This window comes from Mesoplodon bidens, assembly GCF_964165515.1.
Source record: "Mesoplodon bidens genome assembly, chromosome: 10".
Lineage (NCBI taxonomy): Eukaryota > Metazoa > Chordata > Mammalia > Artiodactyla > Ziphiidae > Mesoplodon > Mesoplodon bidens.
The window spans coordinates 48,940,138-48,961,384 of NC_138172.1; the positions used below are offsets into that span (position 1 = coordinate 48,940,138).

A 21,247-nucleotide genomic window follows, 5' to 3' on the forward strand; every position below is an offset into this window, starting at 1 on the left:
GAGACGAATACTTTACGGGGAAAAAAAAACAAGAGCAAGGAGACCAGGCAGGAAATTAATACAGTAGGCCAGGCCAAATGGAATACGGCAGCCTAGACCATGGCAGAAGCGGTGGAGTTAAGAGAGGAACGGGCAATGGGAGTCAATGAAACACTACAGCTGAGAGTCTGTTACATGTTGGAGAATGTGCTGGAGATCCACAATTAAAGGGAGAAAGGTGACTTCTCTGCCTAGGAAATCAGGGAAGACAGCAGATTTCATGTCCTAAAAAGTGTGTGGATGTGGATGTGTGAGGGGCTGAGGAAGACGGGAGGCGTGAATCGAGGATGACAAAGTTCTCAGTTTCCTCCAAGCAACAGTAAGAATGTGAGCTAAGACAGTGAAAGCAAGAAAACGAAAATGTCTCTGTGCTCCACTTTGCTATTAACAAATCATGGAATTATTTTAATGGATGAGAAAAAGATAGCATTCTACAATGTCATCATTAAGACAAATCATCAATTTGATAACAGCTTTTTCAGAGGGAAAAAAAGTATTACATAATACATACAAATCCATATAAAACTCCAATTCTGGAAAATTTTAAATGGGAGAATGGTAAGAGAATATGTCTCAGAATCAAAGCAATATGGTGTTTACCTAGAATTGGTAATATTGCTTTTAGCAATACATGCTGTTTTAAAAAAAACTCTTCAAGACAGAGTATGTATTGGGGGTGTTTGGATGGGGGCTGCTGATTTAATCACTGGCCACCCTGTACTCTGGCTATAAGCACTTGAAATGTGACTAATCCAAACTGAGACAGGCTGCCAACCCAGAAGCACACTGAATCTCAGAGAATTAATACATGTATCATTTTTATATTGACTACATCTTGCAATGATAATGTCTTGGATATAACGGGTCAGCTAACATTATTATCAAAATTAAAGTCAGCTGATTCTTTTTTTTTTTTTTTAATGTGAATACCAGAAAATCTTAAATCCCGTTTGTGGCTTGCATTGTATTTCTAATGGACAGTGCTGGTCTAAGGCGCAGGAAGGGGCCTGGGGAAGAGTCCACCTGAGTCCTCTGGCCCACCCTCCACTTCCTGCCCACTTGTTCTACTTACTCCAAGCCTGAAGCTGGGAGGACCATTTATTTTCTAATCAACAGCAGATCTTCCAGGAGGAACCATACCAGAGATTAACTGCTACCTGTCTCCCTGTTCACTCACCCCTCCACCTACAGAGGCTTGTTGTGACCTTGGAAAGTGTACTGTGTGCTACCTCCACACCCCCATATACACACATTCAGAGACAGAAGTAGTTCACAAAAGGGAACACTACAGCCGTGACACAGTTGATCCCCTGCGAACGAAGCTCCCTGACTTAACTATCCAAGTTCTTTCCTTAGGGAGAAGCCTTTATAAAATATACGAAGCTAACGAAGAATCAGTGCTCCACCACTCGCCATGTGTAGTTTTAGGGAAATCATTTCACTATGCTGAACTCACTCTCCTGCTTCTGCCACGCAAAAAAAACACAAAAATAGAAGATGAACCTAAACTAGCCGTAATGTATCTTCCAATCCCAACATTCTCTAAGCATTCAAGAAACAACAGTATTTTTTAAAGCTTCACATAATATACTCTAGGTAAGTATAGGAAAATGTGAAATCGTTCAAATTTTCTTTCACAGTGAGGTCTAAGGCTCAAAAATTACACGAAGGTAACATTTATATTCATCTATCAGGTAATTTCAGCTTTTTCAAATACATTTACAATAATTGGGACTTCCCTGGTGGTACAGTGGTTAGGAATCCGCCTGCCAATGCAGGGGACATGGGTTCAAGCCCTGGTCCAGGAAGATCCCACATGCCACGGGGCAACTAAATCCGTGTGCCACAACTACTGAGCCTGCGCTCTAGAGCCTGCGAGCCACAACTACTGAGCTCATGTGCTATAACTACTGAAGCCCACGCACCTAGAGCTTGTGCTCTGCCACAAGAGAAGCCACTGCAATGAGAAGCCCATGCACTGCAGCGAAGAATAGCCCACGCACCGCAACGAAGAGTAGCCCGTGCACCGCAACGAAGAGTAGCCCCTGCTCACCATAACTAGAGAAAGCCCGCACACAGCAAAGAAGACCCAATGCAGCCAAAAATAAATAAATAAATAAGACTTTAAAAAATAAAATAAAATAGGGCTTCCCTGGTGGCGCAGTGGTTGAGAGTCCGCCTGCCGATGCAGGGGACACGGGTTCGTGCCCCGGTCTGGGAAGATCCCACATGCCGCAGAGCGGCTAGGCCCGTGAGCCATGGCTGCTGAGCCTGCGCATCCGGAGCCTGTGCTCTGCAAGGGGAGAGGCCACAACAGTGAGAGGCCCGCCTATCGCAAAAAAAAAAAAAAAAAAAAAAAATAATTACTACTAGAATCTGTTCCTGGCTCAGACTTCTACTGCTGCCATAGTCAGCTGAGGCATGATTCTCTAATTTATGCATTCCTAATCATCAACTGGTTTTTAGCACATAGTGAAATAAGGCTTGCAGTAACTAAGGAATTTGCGGGGCTTCCCTGGTGGTGCAGTGGTTAAGAATCTGCTTGCCAATGCAGGGGACACGGGTTCGAGCCCTGGTCCGGAAGGACCCCACAAGCCGCGGAGCAACTAAGCCCATGCACCACAACTACTGAGCCTGCGCTCTAGAGCCCACGAGCCACAACTACTGAAGTCCATGTGCCACAGCTACTGAAGCCCGAGTGCCTAGGGCCCGTGCTCTGCAACAAGAGAAGCCAACACAATAAGAAGCCTGCACACCGCAACGAAGAGTAGCCCCTGCTTGCCGCAACTAGAGGAAGCCTGCGCGCAGCAACGAAGACCCAACTCAGCCAAAAATTAAAAAAAATAATAGTAAAAAAAGAATCCACAATCCAGCAAAGAATAATTTACACTGCTTTACGTTCAAAAATGTTCTGCAGTCCAAATACTCACTAGCATTCATGGCTTATCTTCATACACAAAAATGACAATACTAATCCACCACTAGAAGAATAAGTACATTGAATTTAGCTTCCAAACTACATATAAAAAATTTGGCTGATGTATTCCTTTTTTTTTTTTTCCCTATCTTTTTTACTCCCTTGAGAGCAACAAAACCTATGCAAATTGGGTAGGGATTAAATAAAGTTAACTGGCCCTCTTGGAAAGTTCCCAGCTAAAGCTCATACACACACTACCTGTCCCAAGCACAGGCTCTCCATTCTTAGTCTGGTGCTCTCACAATTTGGTCTGAATTTGGGAGAAAGACATAGAATAGAAGAGAATTCATTCTTCCCCTTACTAACTCACTGTTGTTTCAAGTGGCCTATATGCCTGGTTAGCAGAAACTGATCAGAAAATTACAATCCTAGCAGAAATCAATTAGACTCCTTATAAATCTGCAAACAGTAGAGAAATACTAATTTGAATAATATTGACTCCCCCCCCCAAAAAAAACCCTCTACACTAGAAAAAACAGGAAATCTGACAGCCAGTCTTCTTTAGCACTACCATGAAATCTATTACAGCTAAATTTCAAGAGAGAGAAAACAAGGTACATCAAGGATTTCTTCATATCTTTTGGCTGTTCTTTTTAGATCATCTTCTTTCTCTACAATTTTTTTATATAACTGATTTGTCTCCTCTTGATGGCTTTCCAAAAGTTCAGCCTCCACTTCCTGGGCTTTATCTAATAAATAAAAAATGGACAAATACAAGAAAATACATTAGGTAAGAATTAATATCTGTATCCCAATTTCTGTAAGAACCCTTGTTCCAAATTAAATTTGATTAAAATCAATTGATCAAATTGACCAAATGTACCCCTCTCACGGAGCAGAAGTGTCTTCGTTAGGTAATTAATCAGGTAATGCTTTCAGGTTCTTCCACCTGCTCCTCCCCTCTGACAGGCAAGCCACTTTCAGGCAGCACAGTTTCCCATCAGAGAACTTTCTTGGGCAAGAATCATTTTTTTCTCCACTTTATAATTACTTTAAGCACTTAGCACAGTGTGAAAAGAATAAGCTTAAATTATAAATAGTCTCTGCTGATTCTGATTTGTTTTTTAATTGAATTTAAAAGTTTACTTACCAATGGTCTCTTTTATGGTCATTTCCAGCTCCTGTTCCTTTTGTGCCAGCTGTGTATGAAACTCCCTCATCAGCTGTTTTAGTGTGGAATTGTGCTTCAACTCAAGATCTTCCTGCTCCTGTCTGAGTACCAAAAATATGAAGAGCTAACTGCTGTCATACAACAAACAAGCTGTAAAGAGTTACCTGGTCTTCACGACAGTGTATATAGTATGACCTCAGCAATATCAACCATTTTTAAGGGAGTGTGCATCCACGTGCGTGTGCGTGTGCGTGTGCATCTCCAGGCACAGAAAACTTCTGGAAGGGTAAGTAAACTATTTATTAACTCTAGGGAATGGTCCTGATGATTTGAGAATTTTTACTTTCGACTTAAAATTTTTCACCATACACATCTATATTATATAATAAAAATATAAAAATAATTTTTAAAATAATTACTGGGACATGTACCTAATAACTATGATCTCATAGGCAAGAAAAGGTTTTTTTCCCCTTAAACTGACATGGAATAACACTGCCTCTTGCCTTAAATTGTTTTTATTTCTCTTCGGTATTTAACTTATTATATTTATGTTCGATACTAACAAATTTAGGTTGTGAAACTTAACTGTATTAGACAAAAAAAAAGAGAGATTTCATTAAGGAGGACTGTCTTAAAAATATTCATACTAAAAAAAACTTACTTGATTTTCTCTTCCATTTCTTGTTCATACTCTTTCTTTATTATATCCAGTTCTTGCTGATGTTCCTTCCGCAACATTCGAAGATCTTTCTGCAGTTTAACCACCTCCTGGCTCAGCTTCTGCTTCTCCTGCTCCGCCCCTGCCAATTTAAACTCCAGGTCATTGTGCTCAGCCTCCATGTTACTAAGCAAGCTGGGTTGGACCACATGAGATTTGGACTTTTCTTCAGCACTTTCTTCCAAAACTTCCATGGGTTTACTTTTTCCATCCATCTGTTGTTGTAGAGCCTGTACTCTTTCAAGTTTTGAGGTCAATGCTTCAATTTCAACTCTATGTCCTTCCCTCTCTCTCAATAAGCAGGAATCCAGCTCTTTTATCTTTTGCTCCAAGATCTGACAGGTCAAGTCCTTCTCCTGGAGGGCTTTCTGGACACCATCAACCACATTCTCCAAGTTCTGCTTTGCCCCTATGTTATTTTTACTTCCCTCTTCTTCCACATGATGGGATACCAACAAGGAGCATTTGTTTTTTTCTTCAAGTTCTTCTTGAAGATGCTTTATCATCACTTGATCCTCGTGTTGCTTTGCTTCAGCCTGTTCTATCTTTATTAAGAGCTCCTGGTATTTGCACTGCATTTCAGAATGAGAAGAAATTGTGTCTTCTTTTTCCTGCTCTAGCCTCTGCGATAGCTTTTCCTTTTCAATTAAATTTCTTTGTAAAACACGGATTTTTTCTTCACATGCCTTCTGCACACAGCCTGGGGATTCTGCTTCTTCTTGCTCAGTACGTGCTGCCTCATTTTCTGCCGATCTGGGTGCAACTGATGTTTCTGACTGCGGTGAACTTCCCACCGACTTAAGTTTTTCTTCCAAGACGTGAATTTCTTTCTCTCTTTCCTGCAATGTTGTATTTAGTTCACTCAGATGGCTTTCTCTGTCTCTTCTATACTGCTGTTCTTTCTCTTCCATTTGAGATAACAACTGCTTCTTGATGGCAGCAATTTTTTGTTCAGCTTTTTTCTTCAGTTCCCCTAATTTGGCAGCACTTTCTAACTCAAGTCTATCTCCCAATGCCTTTAACTCCTCTTCTTTGCTTTTCACAATTGAATTCACATGTTCCAATTCTTTCTTCGTAGATTCAAGTTCAGATTTCATGGAAGATGCTTGCTTTTCAAGGCTTAAGACTTTTTCTTCAGCCTCTTTAACCCTGTTGTCCTTTTCTTCTCCTAACTCTTGAATGTGTTGAAGTTTCTGAATCATTTCTTTCCGTTCGATATCCTTTTGTTGATTGTAATTTTTAAGAACTTCATTTAAGGACTCAATTTCAATCGTTTTCTGAGCAACATGCTGCTCTAATTCCACAATTCTTGCTGTTTGAGTTTTTAACTCAGTCTGTAAATTACGTTCCTTTTTCTCCATCTTGCTCTTCTTATCTTCCACTTCCCCCTTTAAATACTCAATTCTCTTCTTTTGCTGATCAAGGTCCTCCTTCAATAAAGTTATCTGCTCATCCTTTTCACTGGCTTCCTTTGTTTTTAACTCAAGCTGCACCTGCAATTCTTTACTAGTATTTTGATATTGTGTAAATCTTGACTGTGCTTTCTTCTTCCATTCTGAGACTTTGTTGGCCTGTTCAAGAGCAGAAGTTTTCTCCTTACTCAGAGTTTCAACTTTCAAAGATAAATCTCGCACCTGATCCAGCAATTCCTGTTGCGCTTCATCACGCTGCTTACTTAGTGATGAAACGGCTGCTTCTTTTTCAGTTAGGCTGATGCTACTCTGAAGTTGAGCGCTCATATCAGTTAGCTGTTTACTAAGACTACTGATCTCAGCTTTTTTTTCTTTAAGCTCTTCTTTCATCGAAGTGACAGCATTGATGTTTTCTGATAACTCCTTCTTCAACCGAGTGATGCAAGACTCCTTTTCTGAGGCAGCCTGTTGCTGATTTCCTCCTTCCTTCTGTAGGGCTTCTTTTTCTGTCACAAGACCTTCAATATCGGCCTTCATGCTCTTAATCTGACTTTCTTTTTCTTCCAACTGATGTGTAGCATGTCGTAAAGAACTATTTAGTGTGTGCTGCTCTTCTGTTAGCTGTCTCAGTTGTGCTTCTAATTCAGAAACTTTGCAAGTTTTACTTAGTAGTGCCTCCTTAACTTTAGTTGTGTCATGTTGACAACGGGAGACCCTAGAGAGAATGGCGTGAATTTTACTGCGACTAGTGTTGATGAGCTCACTTGTTTTAGCTCGTAATAAGGCTTCCGTTTTCTTGGAGTAAATGTCCAGCTGAACTGCTAGCTCCTCGGACAGCTTTTTGAATTCTAAGCTTTTGTCTTCTAGGCTTTTCTTGTTTCTGTCATGTGAAGATTTCAAACTCTGGAATTCTTCATCTGTGGTTTTCAGCTTCTCAGTCAACTCAGAGACCTTAAGCTTATCTTTTTCTGCCAGCATCTTCAGTTCAGCTACATGCTCCTGAAGAAAAGTATTTTCCTTCAGAGAGTGATTCAGGTCAACCTCCAGCTTTTCAAGTTCAGCTTTCAGTTTAGCTTCATTCTGTGAGACAGAAACCATGTGAGCAGCCTTCTGGTTTAACTGTTCCTGTAATTCCTTCAGCACTGTATCCTGCTTAGCACCCTCTTCCTTCAGCCATGCCATTTCCTTGTTCATCTCTTCTTTTTCACACCCAAATATGAGGACCTTTTGCTTCAGTTCTGCTACCTCTTGTTCTTTTTCCTGTAACTGGATTTCATGTTTTTCCTGAAGTTCTTCAGCTTGCTGGTTAAGTTTCTGCTCCCAGACTGCTATGACATCATTGAGTTCTCTCCTGTGCACCTCAGTAAGACTTTCTATTTGCTCCTTTTGGTTTGTCTCCAATCTTGACACTGCATCATTGATTCCAGCTGAGTTAGCCTGTGCCATTTCCAAAATTTTGGCATTGAACTGTTTTTCTTTCTGACTGAGCTCCAGAGCAGTATTTTCGAGCTCTTTCTTAAGTTTGGCTTCCTGATCCAACAGTTTCTTCTTTAACGTTTCTTGCATCTCCTTTGCTTTCTGCTTAATTTTTTCTATCTTTTTCTCTTGATTTTTAAATTTGGTTTCATACTCCTCTTGCAAGACACGAATACTGTCCTCCTTGGCTGATAACTTCTGTTTGAGTATTTCAATTTCTTTGCTCTGTCCTTCTCTCATTTGTAAAATTACATTTTCCTTTTCCATTAAGAGTTGCTTTGTCTGTTCCTGCTCTATATTATCTTTAAGTTGGGACTCATAGTGTTGGGTTAAAGATTTTACTTTTTCTTCCATTTCACTATTCTGTTTTTCAAGTTGCTGCATTAAGTCCTGTACCTTGATTTTGTGAGCATCTAACTCAGCACAAACATCTTTCTTTTGAGTGTCAACTTCAGCTACCTGTTTGGTAAGAAGAATTCTTTTTGTTTCCGAATCTAACAACTTCTGCTGCAACTGGGCCAACTGCTCCTCGTATGTTTCTACCTGCTCATGCATGGTGTTCTGCAGGGACTGAAAGAGCTCCAGCTTAGCAGACACCTGCTGGAGTTCCCCTTCAGACCTTTTAAGATCTGCCTCTAAATTCTCCACATGAGCCTGATGCTCTTGTAAATGCTTGTCCTTTTCCTTCAGAAGAAGCCCAAGTTGGTTAAGTTCATCTTTTAACGCCTTCTCAGTTCCCTGGATAGACATCTCTTGTTCTTTAATGATGCTGTCAACCTGTTGCTGGTGATGACTTTTCTGTTCATCCAGCTTGGCCTCTAATTCCTGCTTCACTCTATCTGCTTGATCCTTTAGTACAGCAAGTTCTTCTTCTAGCTTGTCACGGGCTTTTAATACTTCTGACAGTTCAGACGATAGCGATTCCAATTCTGTTTGCTTCACATCAAGCTTTTCTAAAGTCTTTTCATTCATCTCTTCTATGTGGGCCTGAAAGAGAACCTCTCTGTCATTAAACAATGTTACTTTTTCTTGTTCAAACTTTTCTCGAAGTTTTTCCATTTCAGTCTGATGCTGTTGCTTTAAGACTTGGAGTTTTTCAGTCCAAAGGTTATCCTGCTGATGCTGCAGACTTTCCAATTCTGTCTTGTGTTTTTCAACCATGACTGTAATTTCTTTATTGTGCTTATTTTTTTCAGCTTCCAAATGAATAGTTAAATCTTCGGATTGATTTTTATTTTCTTGCAAGCTTTTTTCCAAAGAACTTTCTAATTCAAGAATTCTCTGTTAATGAAAACAGATGTGTTTTTCTTAAAGTACATATTTGTTAGCAATGATATATATGACATGATGTCTACACCTACTTAAAGATTAAAATTTAGATAAACAACTTTACATATCTTACCAAACACCAGAAAGGACAAAGAATCTGTGCTCAATTCCTAAACGAATCATATAATAAAGAAAAGATTCTATTTTTTTTTTTTTTTTTTTTTTGCGGTACGCAGGGCTCTCACTGTTGTGGCCTCTCCCGCTGCGGAGCACAGGCTCTGGACACACAGGCTCAGCGACCATGGCTCACAGGCCTAGCCGCTCCGCAGCATGTGGGATCTTCCCGGACCAGGACACGAACCCGTGTCCCCTGCATCAGCAGGCGGACTCTCAACCACTGCGCCACCAGGGAAGCCCCAAAGATTCTATTTTTTACACAACTCACAATTCCAGATTCTTTCTACCTATCTGGGTAACTATTTCAACTACCTGTTTTTTCAAGAATATTCTGAATGGATAGTGAAAAAGAAATAAGTCATAACGTAGATAACAGTAACTGCTGGTAGAAAGATGAGTATATTTTTCTGTTTTTTTAAAAGGCCTATAATAGTATTCCATTACTTTCAAAACTTAATTCTGGAAGAAAAATAATGTATCTGGCTCTTACCCCAAAAATTATTACTTAGAAGATATTTTTCAAAAAGAAGGAACTTACACAAATTTTACCAAAGTAATTTACAAAAAGTAATAGTAAAATGATTATCTCATGAAAATATCAATCTTGACTGAAAGGAAAAGAGCTAAGGAATGTCAAGGCATTGTAAGGAATGTAAGGCAGAGCCAAGGAATGTCAAAGCTGGAAAGGTCTTAAGAAATTACCAAATATCAATCTCTTCAGGTGACAGGTAAGGAAATTAAGGTATAATTAATTCACAAAGCTAGTAAGTGAAAGATCTAGGCCTCCTGAGTACCCATTCCTCTCTACCACGCCACCTTACAGAAATGTTGGAAGTGGGAAAATAAAATAGTTTAGAAATAGAGGTAAGAAGTGTGACTGTGTCACTGTCTAAATCAGAGCAAAAAGGCTAAAAAGTCTAAATAACATCAGTCAGTATATTCAAAATAGGTCGAACATTTCATACACTGTTCAGGGGAAGGACAGAGGGCCTTAAAAATGTGCACACGGAGATATATATACTAACATGCTCACCACAGGACTATTTTTAATATGGGAAAATTGGGGAAAAGTTAAATGTCAAAGTAGAGCAATGAGGTAACTAAACTGTGATATAAACAGAGAATGAATTATGTCCAGGGCGTGGCACGAGATGAAGCTGAACAGGCAGGAAGGTGCCAGGGCAAGTGCTGCATACAAAATGAGGCCACTTCCTAAAGATGAAAGGTGAGTAAGCAGTGGAACTAAGATGCTGCACAGCCTGAGGGCAAAGAATCAGAGCAAGTGGCTGACAGAAATACAGCCAACTAAAGGCAGGTCAGGAGCACCATGTAGCAGACATCAAAACCACTCCCGTGAACAGCTCTTACTACCTAACAATGAATGGAGTGCAGGTATATGTAAATCTAAAACAAAAGCTTCTCTACAACCTTATATCGACTGCGGAGATAACAACAGTTTTCCTATACAAGCTGTGGAACCTGAAGAGTATTTAAACTTACAGTTCTGTAAGTCTCTGCTTCTTGCTGAAGGTCCCAAAGTTTGTTTTCGCTCTCTGTGAGGATTGCCTTCTTCTGCAGCTCTAACTCTTCCAAGGCCAAAGATTCTTGCTGTTCTTTTTCTTGAGTGATCTTCAAATATTCAGACTGGCGTTTTTCCTGTGCCAAAAACAGTAACACCACCTTAGACCCACGTAGATCTTCAGCATTCCCAAAGCACTGCCACAGGAATCATTCATTTCATTTGATCCGCACACCAGCCCCGAGAGATAGGCAGTATCATTACCTCTTTTCCCACACCCTCGTCTGCAGAAATAAGGCACTGTGGCTTTTTCCGTGTGGTCTGGCCAATCTCTGCCACAATCACTATTGATATGAAAAATTTTGTTCCAGTAACCCTACTATGTCTGCTATCTTTTCGCTACTTAAAATGTTTTGCAAAATGTCACTGAATGTGCAGGGTCACACAATTGTTACTACCTCTTCTCTGCATGCCAGTTTGGTATTTCAACTCTAGGCTGAGAAATTTATATGATTTATGAGAAATACCTCACTATAATAGGGAACCCCACACAGAAAAGCAAATCAAAATCAGAAGATTACATGTGAATATATGGATTAGATCAAGGAAACATTTATAAAAGCCTATATAACTCTTCAGATGGTCTGGCCCTGACAAGCTTCTTCTTTGACTGTCTTTAGTATATGTCAGCATTCATATTAATACTGTTTACTATTCTGAAAAGAGAAGCTCCAGAGAGCACTTTTAACATTTAGTGACTTTGGACTCCAATTAAGTATACTTATCTATACCTATTGCTTAGGGTTCATGTGGCCAACAGTAATATTTTCAGTCCATTTCACTCTGGTGAAGCATACTGCCTTAAGTAAAGATTTTGTACCATATTATAAGTAGATTGATAAGAAAATATTAGTTTCTATAACATCAATTTTAAAACATCATTTAAAAATGTTATATTGTTTAATGTAAACTGTATGTTAAATGCATCTCTATCTATGTCCATAAATATAAAACAGGAAATTTTAATAGTCTGAAGAATTTTGATTCTCAACTCCAAGCTAACTCCTTTGAGAAACTAGGTAGGAAGGGGAGTGGAAGGGGGCGAGAGCATGTGCACATATGTGTACTTTACGTGTTCATGTCCTGTGCTCGCTAGTGGGAAGATGTCTGAGTATGTCAGTTCCCAGAACACAGTGTTAAAAAGGCCAATGTTCAAGGCTCAGTGCCCCCAATTACTCCAGCATGAAAACCCACAGCAGGTCTTTATGACTTGAATTTTTAGCACCATTCCCAGCTTCATTTAGGTCCTTAACGTCCCGCTTTGTTCCTGTATTTCCTTATCCCTATTTTAAATGTATGCTATCGTGTTATAGTTCTTAAGTACTCTTGTAAACAACTTTAAATCCTTTTTGGACCAACAAAATACAAATATGTACCCGTAGAGGTGTACATTTCACAACCACAGACTAAACCACTAACCTCAGCCAACAGTACTGTCAAACCATGTGCCTGTTGGCCCCACAGAGATTAGAGAACTCCCTGACTCATTTCAAGGATCACAGCTGCTGGAAATCCTCAAGAGGCCCAGGTCCAGCTGACAGTGAAAAAAAAAATGTGTAAAAGAAAGGACATTAAAGGGACTTCCCTGGTGGGCCAGTAGTAAAGAATCTGCCTTCCAATGCAGGGGACGCAGGTTCGATCCCTGGTCGGGGAACTAAGATCCCACATGCCAGGGGCAACTAAACCCACATGCCACAACTACTGAGCCTGCGCGCTACAACGAGAGAGCCCGCATGCCGCCAACTACAGAGCCCACACCCGTTGGAGCCCACGCGCCAAAACCAGAGAGAGAAAACCCGCACGGCACAACTAGAGAAGCCACATGTCTCAACAAAGATCCCGTGTGCCACAACTAAGACCCGATGCAGCCAAAAACAACAACAACAACAACAAAACAGAGATTAAAATTATAAAAACTATTTCTCATCCTTTCACACTAAAAGCATTTTTTAATTATACATATTACCTCATGGATAATAGCTTCATATAAAAACAGTAAACTACATTTTCAGCATTAATACTTCACAGTTCAAGAGAAAAAATTTTTTGCTTTAAACTTCCAAATTATACTATGCCAACACATCTTTCTTATCTTCGTTTTTCTGGTTATTGTTTTAGTTAGTTCAGCCAGTTTTCTCATTTTACTTTATCTTCTTAAACATCATATGGATTGAAAATTACTGAAATTATTCTACTTAAAATGAAAACTACTTGGTTATTTTCATTTTGTCTTCTTTAAAATGCATTCAGGCAAACTCTCTGAACCTTAAGCTCTGATACATTCAGTCTGGTGAGTTTTTAGACATTCTTCCTAAGTTACGTAGTTGCTGCTTCAGTTACCCTATGTTCCCCTCTACTTCTCCCTAATCACACAGCCTACAGCCAGGGTGAGAGGAATGATAAACAAACTGATTAATGAAAGTTTGTTAGATGAGAAAATTTAATTTTCAGATAATACTAAATTAACAAGCTCTGACAGCCTCATTCCTGCCTACGGCCAACCCTCTCTGCATACTCAAATGTTAAGGCTGCCAGTAGTGTGACCTCAAGCTGGGAGGCAGGGGTGAGGGGCTGACAACTTTATAATGTGGCCGAAACAAAATAGGTACTTACAAGAGCTACTTTCATTTGCTCCTGAAATTCCCTTTCTTGGGTCTGAAACTTCTTAGTCAGTTCCTGCTCTTTGCTGGCCAGCTCCTCTTCATGAAGCTTCTGTAATTTTGCAGTTTGTTCTGAGGATTTCTGAAAAGCAACCAAATAGTTAAAGTGAGACACCCAGAATAAAATATGTAACTCTACAACTAAATAATACTTCATTATAATCAAGTTAATAGCTTCTTAAGAGGAAAAATTGGAACATATTTCTCACATAAATCAAAAGTCACCAAACTCTTGAGAATTAAAAGAAAAACCAGTAAAGTGTTGCTCCTCATTTAAGACAAGGAGAGCTGCAGCTGCAATGGTCAGTCCTATGCGGTTGAAGCTCCAATTCCACATCATACAAAGATATTCCCCACCAATCAGGATAGGGAAGCACAGTAGGGGGAATAAGGATGCTCTCAGAGAGGGCACTCCACCATGGTCAAGGTGTTCTGGCTACACCCATCTATTTATGCCTAGCTTTCCAGGCATGTACTACTACTTATTAAAAAGTATTGTGCTTCCCTGGTGGCACAGTGGTTGAGAATCTGCCTGCTAATGCAGGGGACACAGTTTCGAGCCCTGGTCTGGGAAGATCCCACATGCCGCGGAGCAACTAGGCCCGTGAGCCACGACTACTAAGCCTGCGCATCTGGAGCCTGTGCTCCGCAACAAGAGAGGCCGCGATAGTGAGAGGCCCGTGCACCGCGATGAAGAGTGGCCCCCGCTTCCCACAACTAAAGAAAGCCCTCGCACAGAAACAAAGACCCAACACAGCCATAAATAAATAAATAAATAAAAATTTTAAAAAAAGTATTGACCTTGTTCTTTCTTGAATAGGAGGACTCAATCTTATAAAAATGTCAAATCACCCTAAATAAATTCAAAAATTTAATATAATCAAATAAAACAAAATGAGGGAAGGCCCACTGGACAAAATAAACATGCAAGAATAGCTGATCTCTTCTGAAAAATAAGAGTAACAAGGAGAGGCTACCAAATAGTAGAACATTATAAAACTAAAACATATTATAAAACTGGTATTAGTGTAATACCAGCACATGGTCAGACAAAGCAGTGGAACAGCACAGAGAATCCAGAAGGCCCATACGTAGCACTACAATAATTTAGTATGGGGGCTTCTCTGGTGGCGCAGTGGTTGAGAGTCCACCTGCTGATGCAGGGGACACGGGTTTGTGCCCCGGTCTGGGAGGATCCCACATGCCATGGAGCGGCTGGGCCCGTGAGCCGTGGCCGCTGAGCCTGCGCGTCTGGAGCCTGTGCTCTGCAACGGGAGGGGCCACAACACTGAGAGGCCTGCGTACCGCAATGAATGAATGAATGAATGAATGAATGAATTAATTAATTAATTAATTAAATAATAATTTAGTATGTAATAAAGGTAGTATGGCATGTCAGAAGGGAAAACATGGGTTATTAAAGAAATGATTTGAAGGCTACTAGGTAGTCATTTGGAAAAAATTTAAGTTGGATCCCTACCTCACTCCTCACACTAAATATATTTCAGTTGGATCAAAGATTTAACCATAAAAAATGAAAACATAAAAGTGTTAGATGAGAGGGCTCCCCTGGTGGCGCAGTGGTTAAGAATCCGCCTGCCAATGCAGGGGACACGGGTTCGAGCCCTGGTCCGGGAAGATCCCACATGCTGTGGAGCAACTAAGCCCGTGTACCACAACTACTGAGCCTGGGCTCTAGAGCCTGTGAGCCACAAGTACGGAAGCCCACACACCTAGAGTCCGTGCTCTGCAACAAGAGAAGCCACCACAGTGAGAGGCCTGCGTACCACAACAAAGAGTAGCCCCCGCGCCCCCCCCCCCACACACAAAAAAACGTGGTGTCATGGAAGGCAAAGTTACCAGGTCTGGGGATGGAGAAATGGGAAGATGTTGGTCAAAAGATACCAAAAAAAAAAAAAAAAGTGTTAGATGAGAAAAATAAAAAAAAAATTTTAATCTCAACTGAGAATGTGTTTTTAAAGCAGAACAAAATCCAGATAGCATTTAAGGAAAAGAAAACTTTCTGCATAGCCAAAAAAAACCCCAAACAAAAGCAAATCATAAACAAAGACAACAAATAACAAACTGAGGAAATATTTGGATAAACGCACCTTATATCCAATGGCTAATTCTTACTAGAGGTAAAAAGCTTCTACAAATTAGTAAGAAAAAGACCAACAGCCCAAGAGGAAAATGAATCAAGGATCTGATCAGGCGACTCAAAAAGGAAAACTATAAATTCCTGTAAACATACAAAAACATGTTTGTCATATTGGTAAGAGATATGCATATTAAAACTACAGGACTTCCCCGGTGGCGCAGTGGTTAAGAATCCGCCTGCCAATGCAGGGGACACGGGTTCAAGCCCTGGTCCGGGAAGATTCCACATACCGTGGAGCAGCTAAGCCCGTAAGCCACAACTACTGAGCCTGCACTCTAGAGCCCGCGAGCCACAACCACTGAGCCCACGTGCCACAACTGCTGAAGCCCACATGCCTAGAGCCCATGCTCCACAACAAGAGAAGCCACTGCAGTGAGAAGCCCACGCGCACCGCAATGAAGACCCAACGCAGCCAAAAATAAATAAACAAATAAATTAATTAATTTTAAAAAAACTACAATGATGTCATTATTTTAACTTAGCTTGGAAAGATAAAAAAAATTCAGGTAATACCATCTTTGTGAGGGGGGAACAAATTCTAATACATTGCTCATGAGTATAAACTGTCCTCCATTGAGCTTGTAGCAACTATCCAATAATTATAAATACACGTACTTTTTTCCTAGATTCCACTTCTAGGAATCTATTCTAAAGAAACACAGATGTGAGCAAATACAATAAGGATATTCACAATTTCCAACAGTAAAAACTGAAAGCCTAAATATCCATCAGCAGAAGACTGATTAAATTATGAGCTATTCATACAGTGAAGTCCTGAGCAGTCTTTAAAACAAATGGGGCATCATTATCAACTCAATAATAAAGAACAACCTCCAAGACAGATTATTAAGTGGAAAAGCAAAATACAGATCAACATGCCATCTTTTTTTTTTTTTTTTTTTTTTTTTTTTTTTTTGCTGTATGCGGGCCTCTCACTGTTGTGGCCTCTCCCGTTGCGGAGCACAGGCTCCGGACGCGCAGGCCCAACGGCCATGGCTCACAGGCCCAACCGCTCCGCGGCATGTGGGATCTTCCCAGACCGGGGCACGAACCCGTGTCCCCTGCATCGGCAGGCGGACTCTCAACCACTGCGCCACCAGGGAAGCCCAACATGCCATCTTTTGTGTTTAAAAAAAAATAGACTCCCCCGGTGGTCCAGTGGTTAAGAATCCGCCTTCCAATGCAGGGGACGTGGGTTTGATCCCTGGACAGGGAACTAAGATCCCACATGCCGCGGGACAACTAAGCCCACGTGCCGCCACTACTGAGCCTGTGCGCTCGTGCACCACAACTAGAGAGAAGTCTGCACACCACGACGGAAGATCCCGCACACCACAATGAAGATCCCATGTGCTGCAAGTAAGACCCAATGTAGCCAAACAAATAACTTAGTTAATTAATTAAAGAGAGGATTAGAAAACATAAGAAATTATATGCAGAGACTATCTCTGGGAAGTATAGCCAAAAAGGTACACATTCATTTCTCTATCAAAGTGCTTTTTTCCTATATCCTAAACATCACGAAATGATCAAGGTCTCAAACAAAATACAAATTAACTCTTCTTTACTATCAAAGATGTAGGAAAAGCGTTAAGACTTAAGTCTCAACACTGCAGTAGCCCATTTCAATCCAGAATTATTCTTACTTTCATTACATGAACAACCTCCTGTTTCACGTGGCCTAATTCTTGTTGAAGTCTGTTACGCTCCTCCTCACTTGTTTTTTCAATGGCTTTTATTTGCTCCTCCATTTCTGCTTTCATTTTTCTCCGTGCTTCTTCTGTTTTTTGGGCTGTACTCAAGGCTTTTTCAAGTTCCTCAAAAGCTATAATGAAAACAGCAGAAAACAAGTATCTCAAGAAATACTATCATTGAGCTAAAGTGTTTTACATTCAATTTATGGGAACTAAGAGCAGCAGTAGCAGAAGAGGTTAAAAAACTCATCACTGTTTTAAGCCAAGAGATATTTGAGTAGTTAAAAGCCACAGAAATGTCCAGTCACTGAAAGCAATTTGTCACTGAGTTCTGGATTCAGATATTAAGATTGCTTATATGAACTTAAGCTCAGAAGTTAGAAAAAATATTAGAAAAAATATTAAATTACTGAAGATTGCCCACTCTCCCCACAAGTGTCCTTATGGATAACAAATTCAAAGAAATGAAGACTTGTACCTACTTCTGTAGTATATAATTCCAATTGCTTTTTTGTTTGTGATAGAGTTCTTATCTAATTATTATCAATTATCTAATAATTATCTAATTATTATCTATAACTAGGTAATACTATTATATACTCACTAGGACATTTTCAAGAATGAAAAAATTATTCTTTGACTAATCTTATTTTTAAAAACCTCTTAACCATATGATAACAGCAGGGTTTTTTTTAATATTTACTGTCTGAATCACATATTTAAACAATGTATTTTGATATGAAACGTACTACTTGTGTAAGTTTTGAATTAGTGTAGTTAACTAGAAAGAAATTTTTACCTGATTCAACGTGTATAAAAAGGCACTACCAGCAGGGAGTTCTTGGGTGAAATAAGTAAGAATTCAGGCCCTTAAAAAACAATCATCTAGGCTAGAGTAGTAAGATCTTTAAGGACAGCTCATCCAGTATCAAACAAAATCAGATATGATGGGTGCAAGAGCTGGGTAACTTGACACCAAAAATATATGTGTGGGTGTTTATGTATATTTGTGTGTATGTGCATGTGTGTGTATATATGTGTTTGTATGTGTGCACTGCATATGTGTGCAAACATACACTTTCCCTCTCTCTCCCCTTCTTTCCCTCTCTACTGACAGAATAGTAGCCTGTGAAAATCCTATGGCTATTATCATCCTAGACTATTTCCTTTAGTTCTCACAGACTAGAAGACACCAGACTTCACTTTACCAAAGAGACGAACTATAAATAAAACATCAATTTTCAAGATGGGTTTTAATCCTTTTAAGAAACATATACGCAGAGGTGACAGTTCATTGACATGTGTAGTATTTTCACTCCCAGTGGTGTAAGAAATGTGGAACTTCAACCTATGATATCTCATTTAAAAGCCCCTTTATTAACCACAATTGGACTTAACAGACAGTGGTTTGTGCAAAGGAATTGCATACCTGAAGCAAACACGTATTCTAAAGCACTTTCTTAATGATGAACTGTAGTAGGTATAGAAAAAGGCAAGAGAAAGGCTGAATTCTGATAAGAACCAGGAAACACAACTTACTTTGCTCACTATATTAAAAAAAAAACCAAAAAAACCAAAAACACTTCTCTGGCAACCATGTTTTTGATATTAAAAAAATCTACCCAATTTATTCATTTTATATGCACAAAGTATAAAACTATAGCTCAAATAAGGTCTAAATTTCAAAGGCATATTAATTAGCTGAAATTATTTTTAAAGATTCCTACTCCAACTTTACTGATATTTGCCTGCAAACACCAAGATGATAATCCTTAGACATAAATATGTTGGTAAATAAAGTATTTAAAGGGAAATGCTCTTTGTTTTAGTTAGATATTCTTTTCCTATAAATTCTGGTGTCGAGAATTAAGAAGCACCTCTTGCTAGGAATAAGAAATTAGTTTCCTAGTTTCTCAAAAACGAGTGGAGTAAACTGATCAATTACGGGAAAGAAATTCTGTAAGAGTGCTTACTGCTTAGTTTGAGCTGAAGGTTTAAATCTGGGAAAGAAAAACATGGAAAAATGGAAGGACGATATTTTTAAATGCTTATTAGATGTCATCACAATCTTTTCCTTACTGCTAATATTTGGCATGTAAGATTGCACTTACATTAGCACTTCTAAGCACTTCACAGAAATATCTTAAATCAGGCTCTAGAGAACCTGAAGATAGTTTTGATATTCTTCCAGCAAGACAGAGTTTTAAATGGAAAACTTCTGTCAATTAAGCAAAATAAAACAAAACTGTACACAGTCAATACCAAGTGAATTTTCATTGTTTTCTTTAAATTCCAGAATCCAATATAGTATAAAAATAGATGTAGTGCTCTCACTTTCTCAAGTAACAACAAAAAAATCTATGCCACAAAGTTCCTATTTGGATATAATTTTCTAATAGTTAACTTTTCTAACCATACTCAATAAATTTTAGTATATTCTCCTATATTATATTCTAATTTCAGTGTTTAATCCTCCAAAATAGCTTTCCTAAGTCACTTGATTATCCATCATATAATGATTAAGGTAGGACAGATCTGGTTCCAAAGTTCTTTTCATCTAAATTTAATCCTTTCTTCCTACTTTCTGCCACCTTGTCAGAGAACCATATAATTTTATACCTAAAAAGACACCTTTGAGATGTCCTCATTCAAATGTAGGAACTGAGTCATCCAACTTCTCCTTCAGATGATAAATCAACTTAAATATACAGGATTTAAGGAACAATCCTTACCTTGCATTATTTTTTAAAACTAAGAATGCTGACATTGATCAAGCTCAGTTGAGCAATAATACACCTTACTAAACCAGAATTTCTGAACCAATCAATTACTGATGGCTTCTAACTCTCAACAAAATGCAGCATGTTATTATACCTCTGACAGACATACAAAAACTCACTGCTTTCCACCTCCATCTTGCTTTATGAAAATGTTAAGTCCTCCCAAAATAAAATAAAATTTTAAAGAGGCAATAAAACACATTTCTATATCCACATACAGAAAACTTATTTCAAACCCACTCTACACTCTACCACAAATGAAGCCACTTCCTTACAGGAAGTCTGCGTCCAACGAGTCCCATTTCAATGTTGAAGGAGGATATACTGAGAGCTTACTTACTAACCAGAAACATCTCACCTTCTAATCTTGCAACCAGACATAGTAAAGTGGTGTCCTTAGCCTATAATATTCTCAAGTGAATTCCCCACTCTTTCCAAAATGAAACTATGCTAGGATTTTAATGTGGAGTACTAAAGAAGTATGTTCTGAATGTCTACATAATTTGTCTTCCAATTAGCAACACAGGATAAGTGAGTGGGGAGAAAGAAAGCGTGCATCAGCCCCAGCTGACAAGTCTTCTGCCAACATGCAAGAGTGCACAGAGAAACCATGGTCACAGCACACACCAATAGGAAGGCTAAGCACGAACTGCCGCCAAATGTTGCAAGAACACGTTGTGTTCTTCCAAAGCAAAATTCAATGTATCTCAGGCAATTTTTGCTTTAAAAAAAAAACCCAAAAAACTTTGAAAATATGTCTAGAAAAAATTGAATGTACCTTAAGAATGGTCCTCTGTCAGTCAAGAAAAAACACAGGGCAGACCTTTTATTGCTGGCTCATCACTTTCCCCTTCAGATGAGGTTTACTCACATCCATGGGAATTATGAAAATGGACCAATGCTCACTATATGAGTTACATGAGAAAGGTTGGCAATCTACAGCTCAATAATCCAACCATTCATTCATCATATATTTATTAGATGTTTGACATCTGCCAAGCATATGTTAGGCATTGGGTGATATAAAGAAAATATTTCACAAAAAGACAGTTGAAGTAATAAGGCAGGCGGGGTGGGGTGGGGTGGGGGGGGAGGTGTATAAAAGAACAAATCCTCAGGCTAAGCTAGGAAGAATGTGGCATTTGCTTTTGCCACTTCACTGTCTTTCCCCATCCTCGTCCTCAATGTCCT

General features: G+C 39.3%; 1 protein-coding gene across 5 annotated transcripts in view; it reads right to left on the reverse strand.

Annotated features, from left to right (window-relative positions):
• Positions 1-21,247, reverse strand: part of GOLGA4 (golgin A4) — a 116,453-nt gene that overhangs the window by 24,952 nt on the left and 70,254 nt on the right. For all 5 annotated transcript variants that reach the window (XM_081245804.1, XM_081245803.1, XM_081245802.1 and 2 more), the window contains 6 exons: positions 17,229-17,407; positions 13,375-13,503; positions 10,683-10,838; positions 4,792-9,017; positions 4,107-4,228; positions 3,575-3,705 (listed from right to left, as the gene is read on the reverse strand). In XM_081245804.1, the coding sequence (XP_081101930.1) occupies positions 3,575-3,705; positions 4,107-4,228; positions 4,792-9,017; positions 10,683-10,838; positions 13,375-13,503; positions 17,229-17,407 (4,943 nt within the window). The remainder of the gene's footprint in view (positions 1-3,574; positions 3,706-4,106; positions 4,229-4,791; positions 9,018-10,682; positions 10,839-13,374; positions 13,504-17,228; positions 17,408-21,247) is intronic.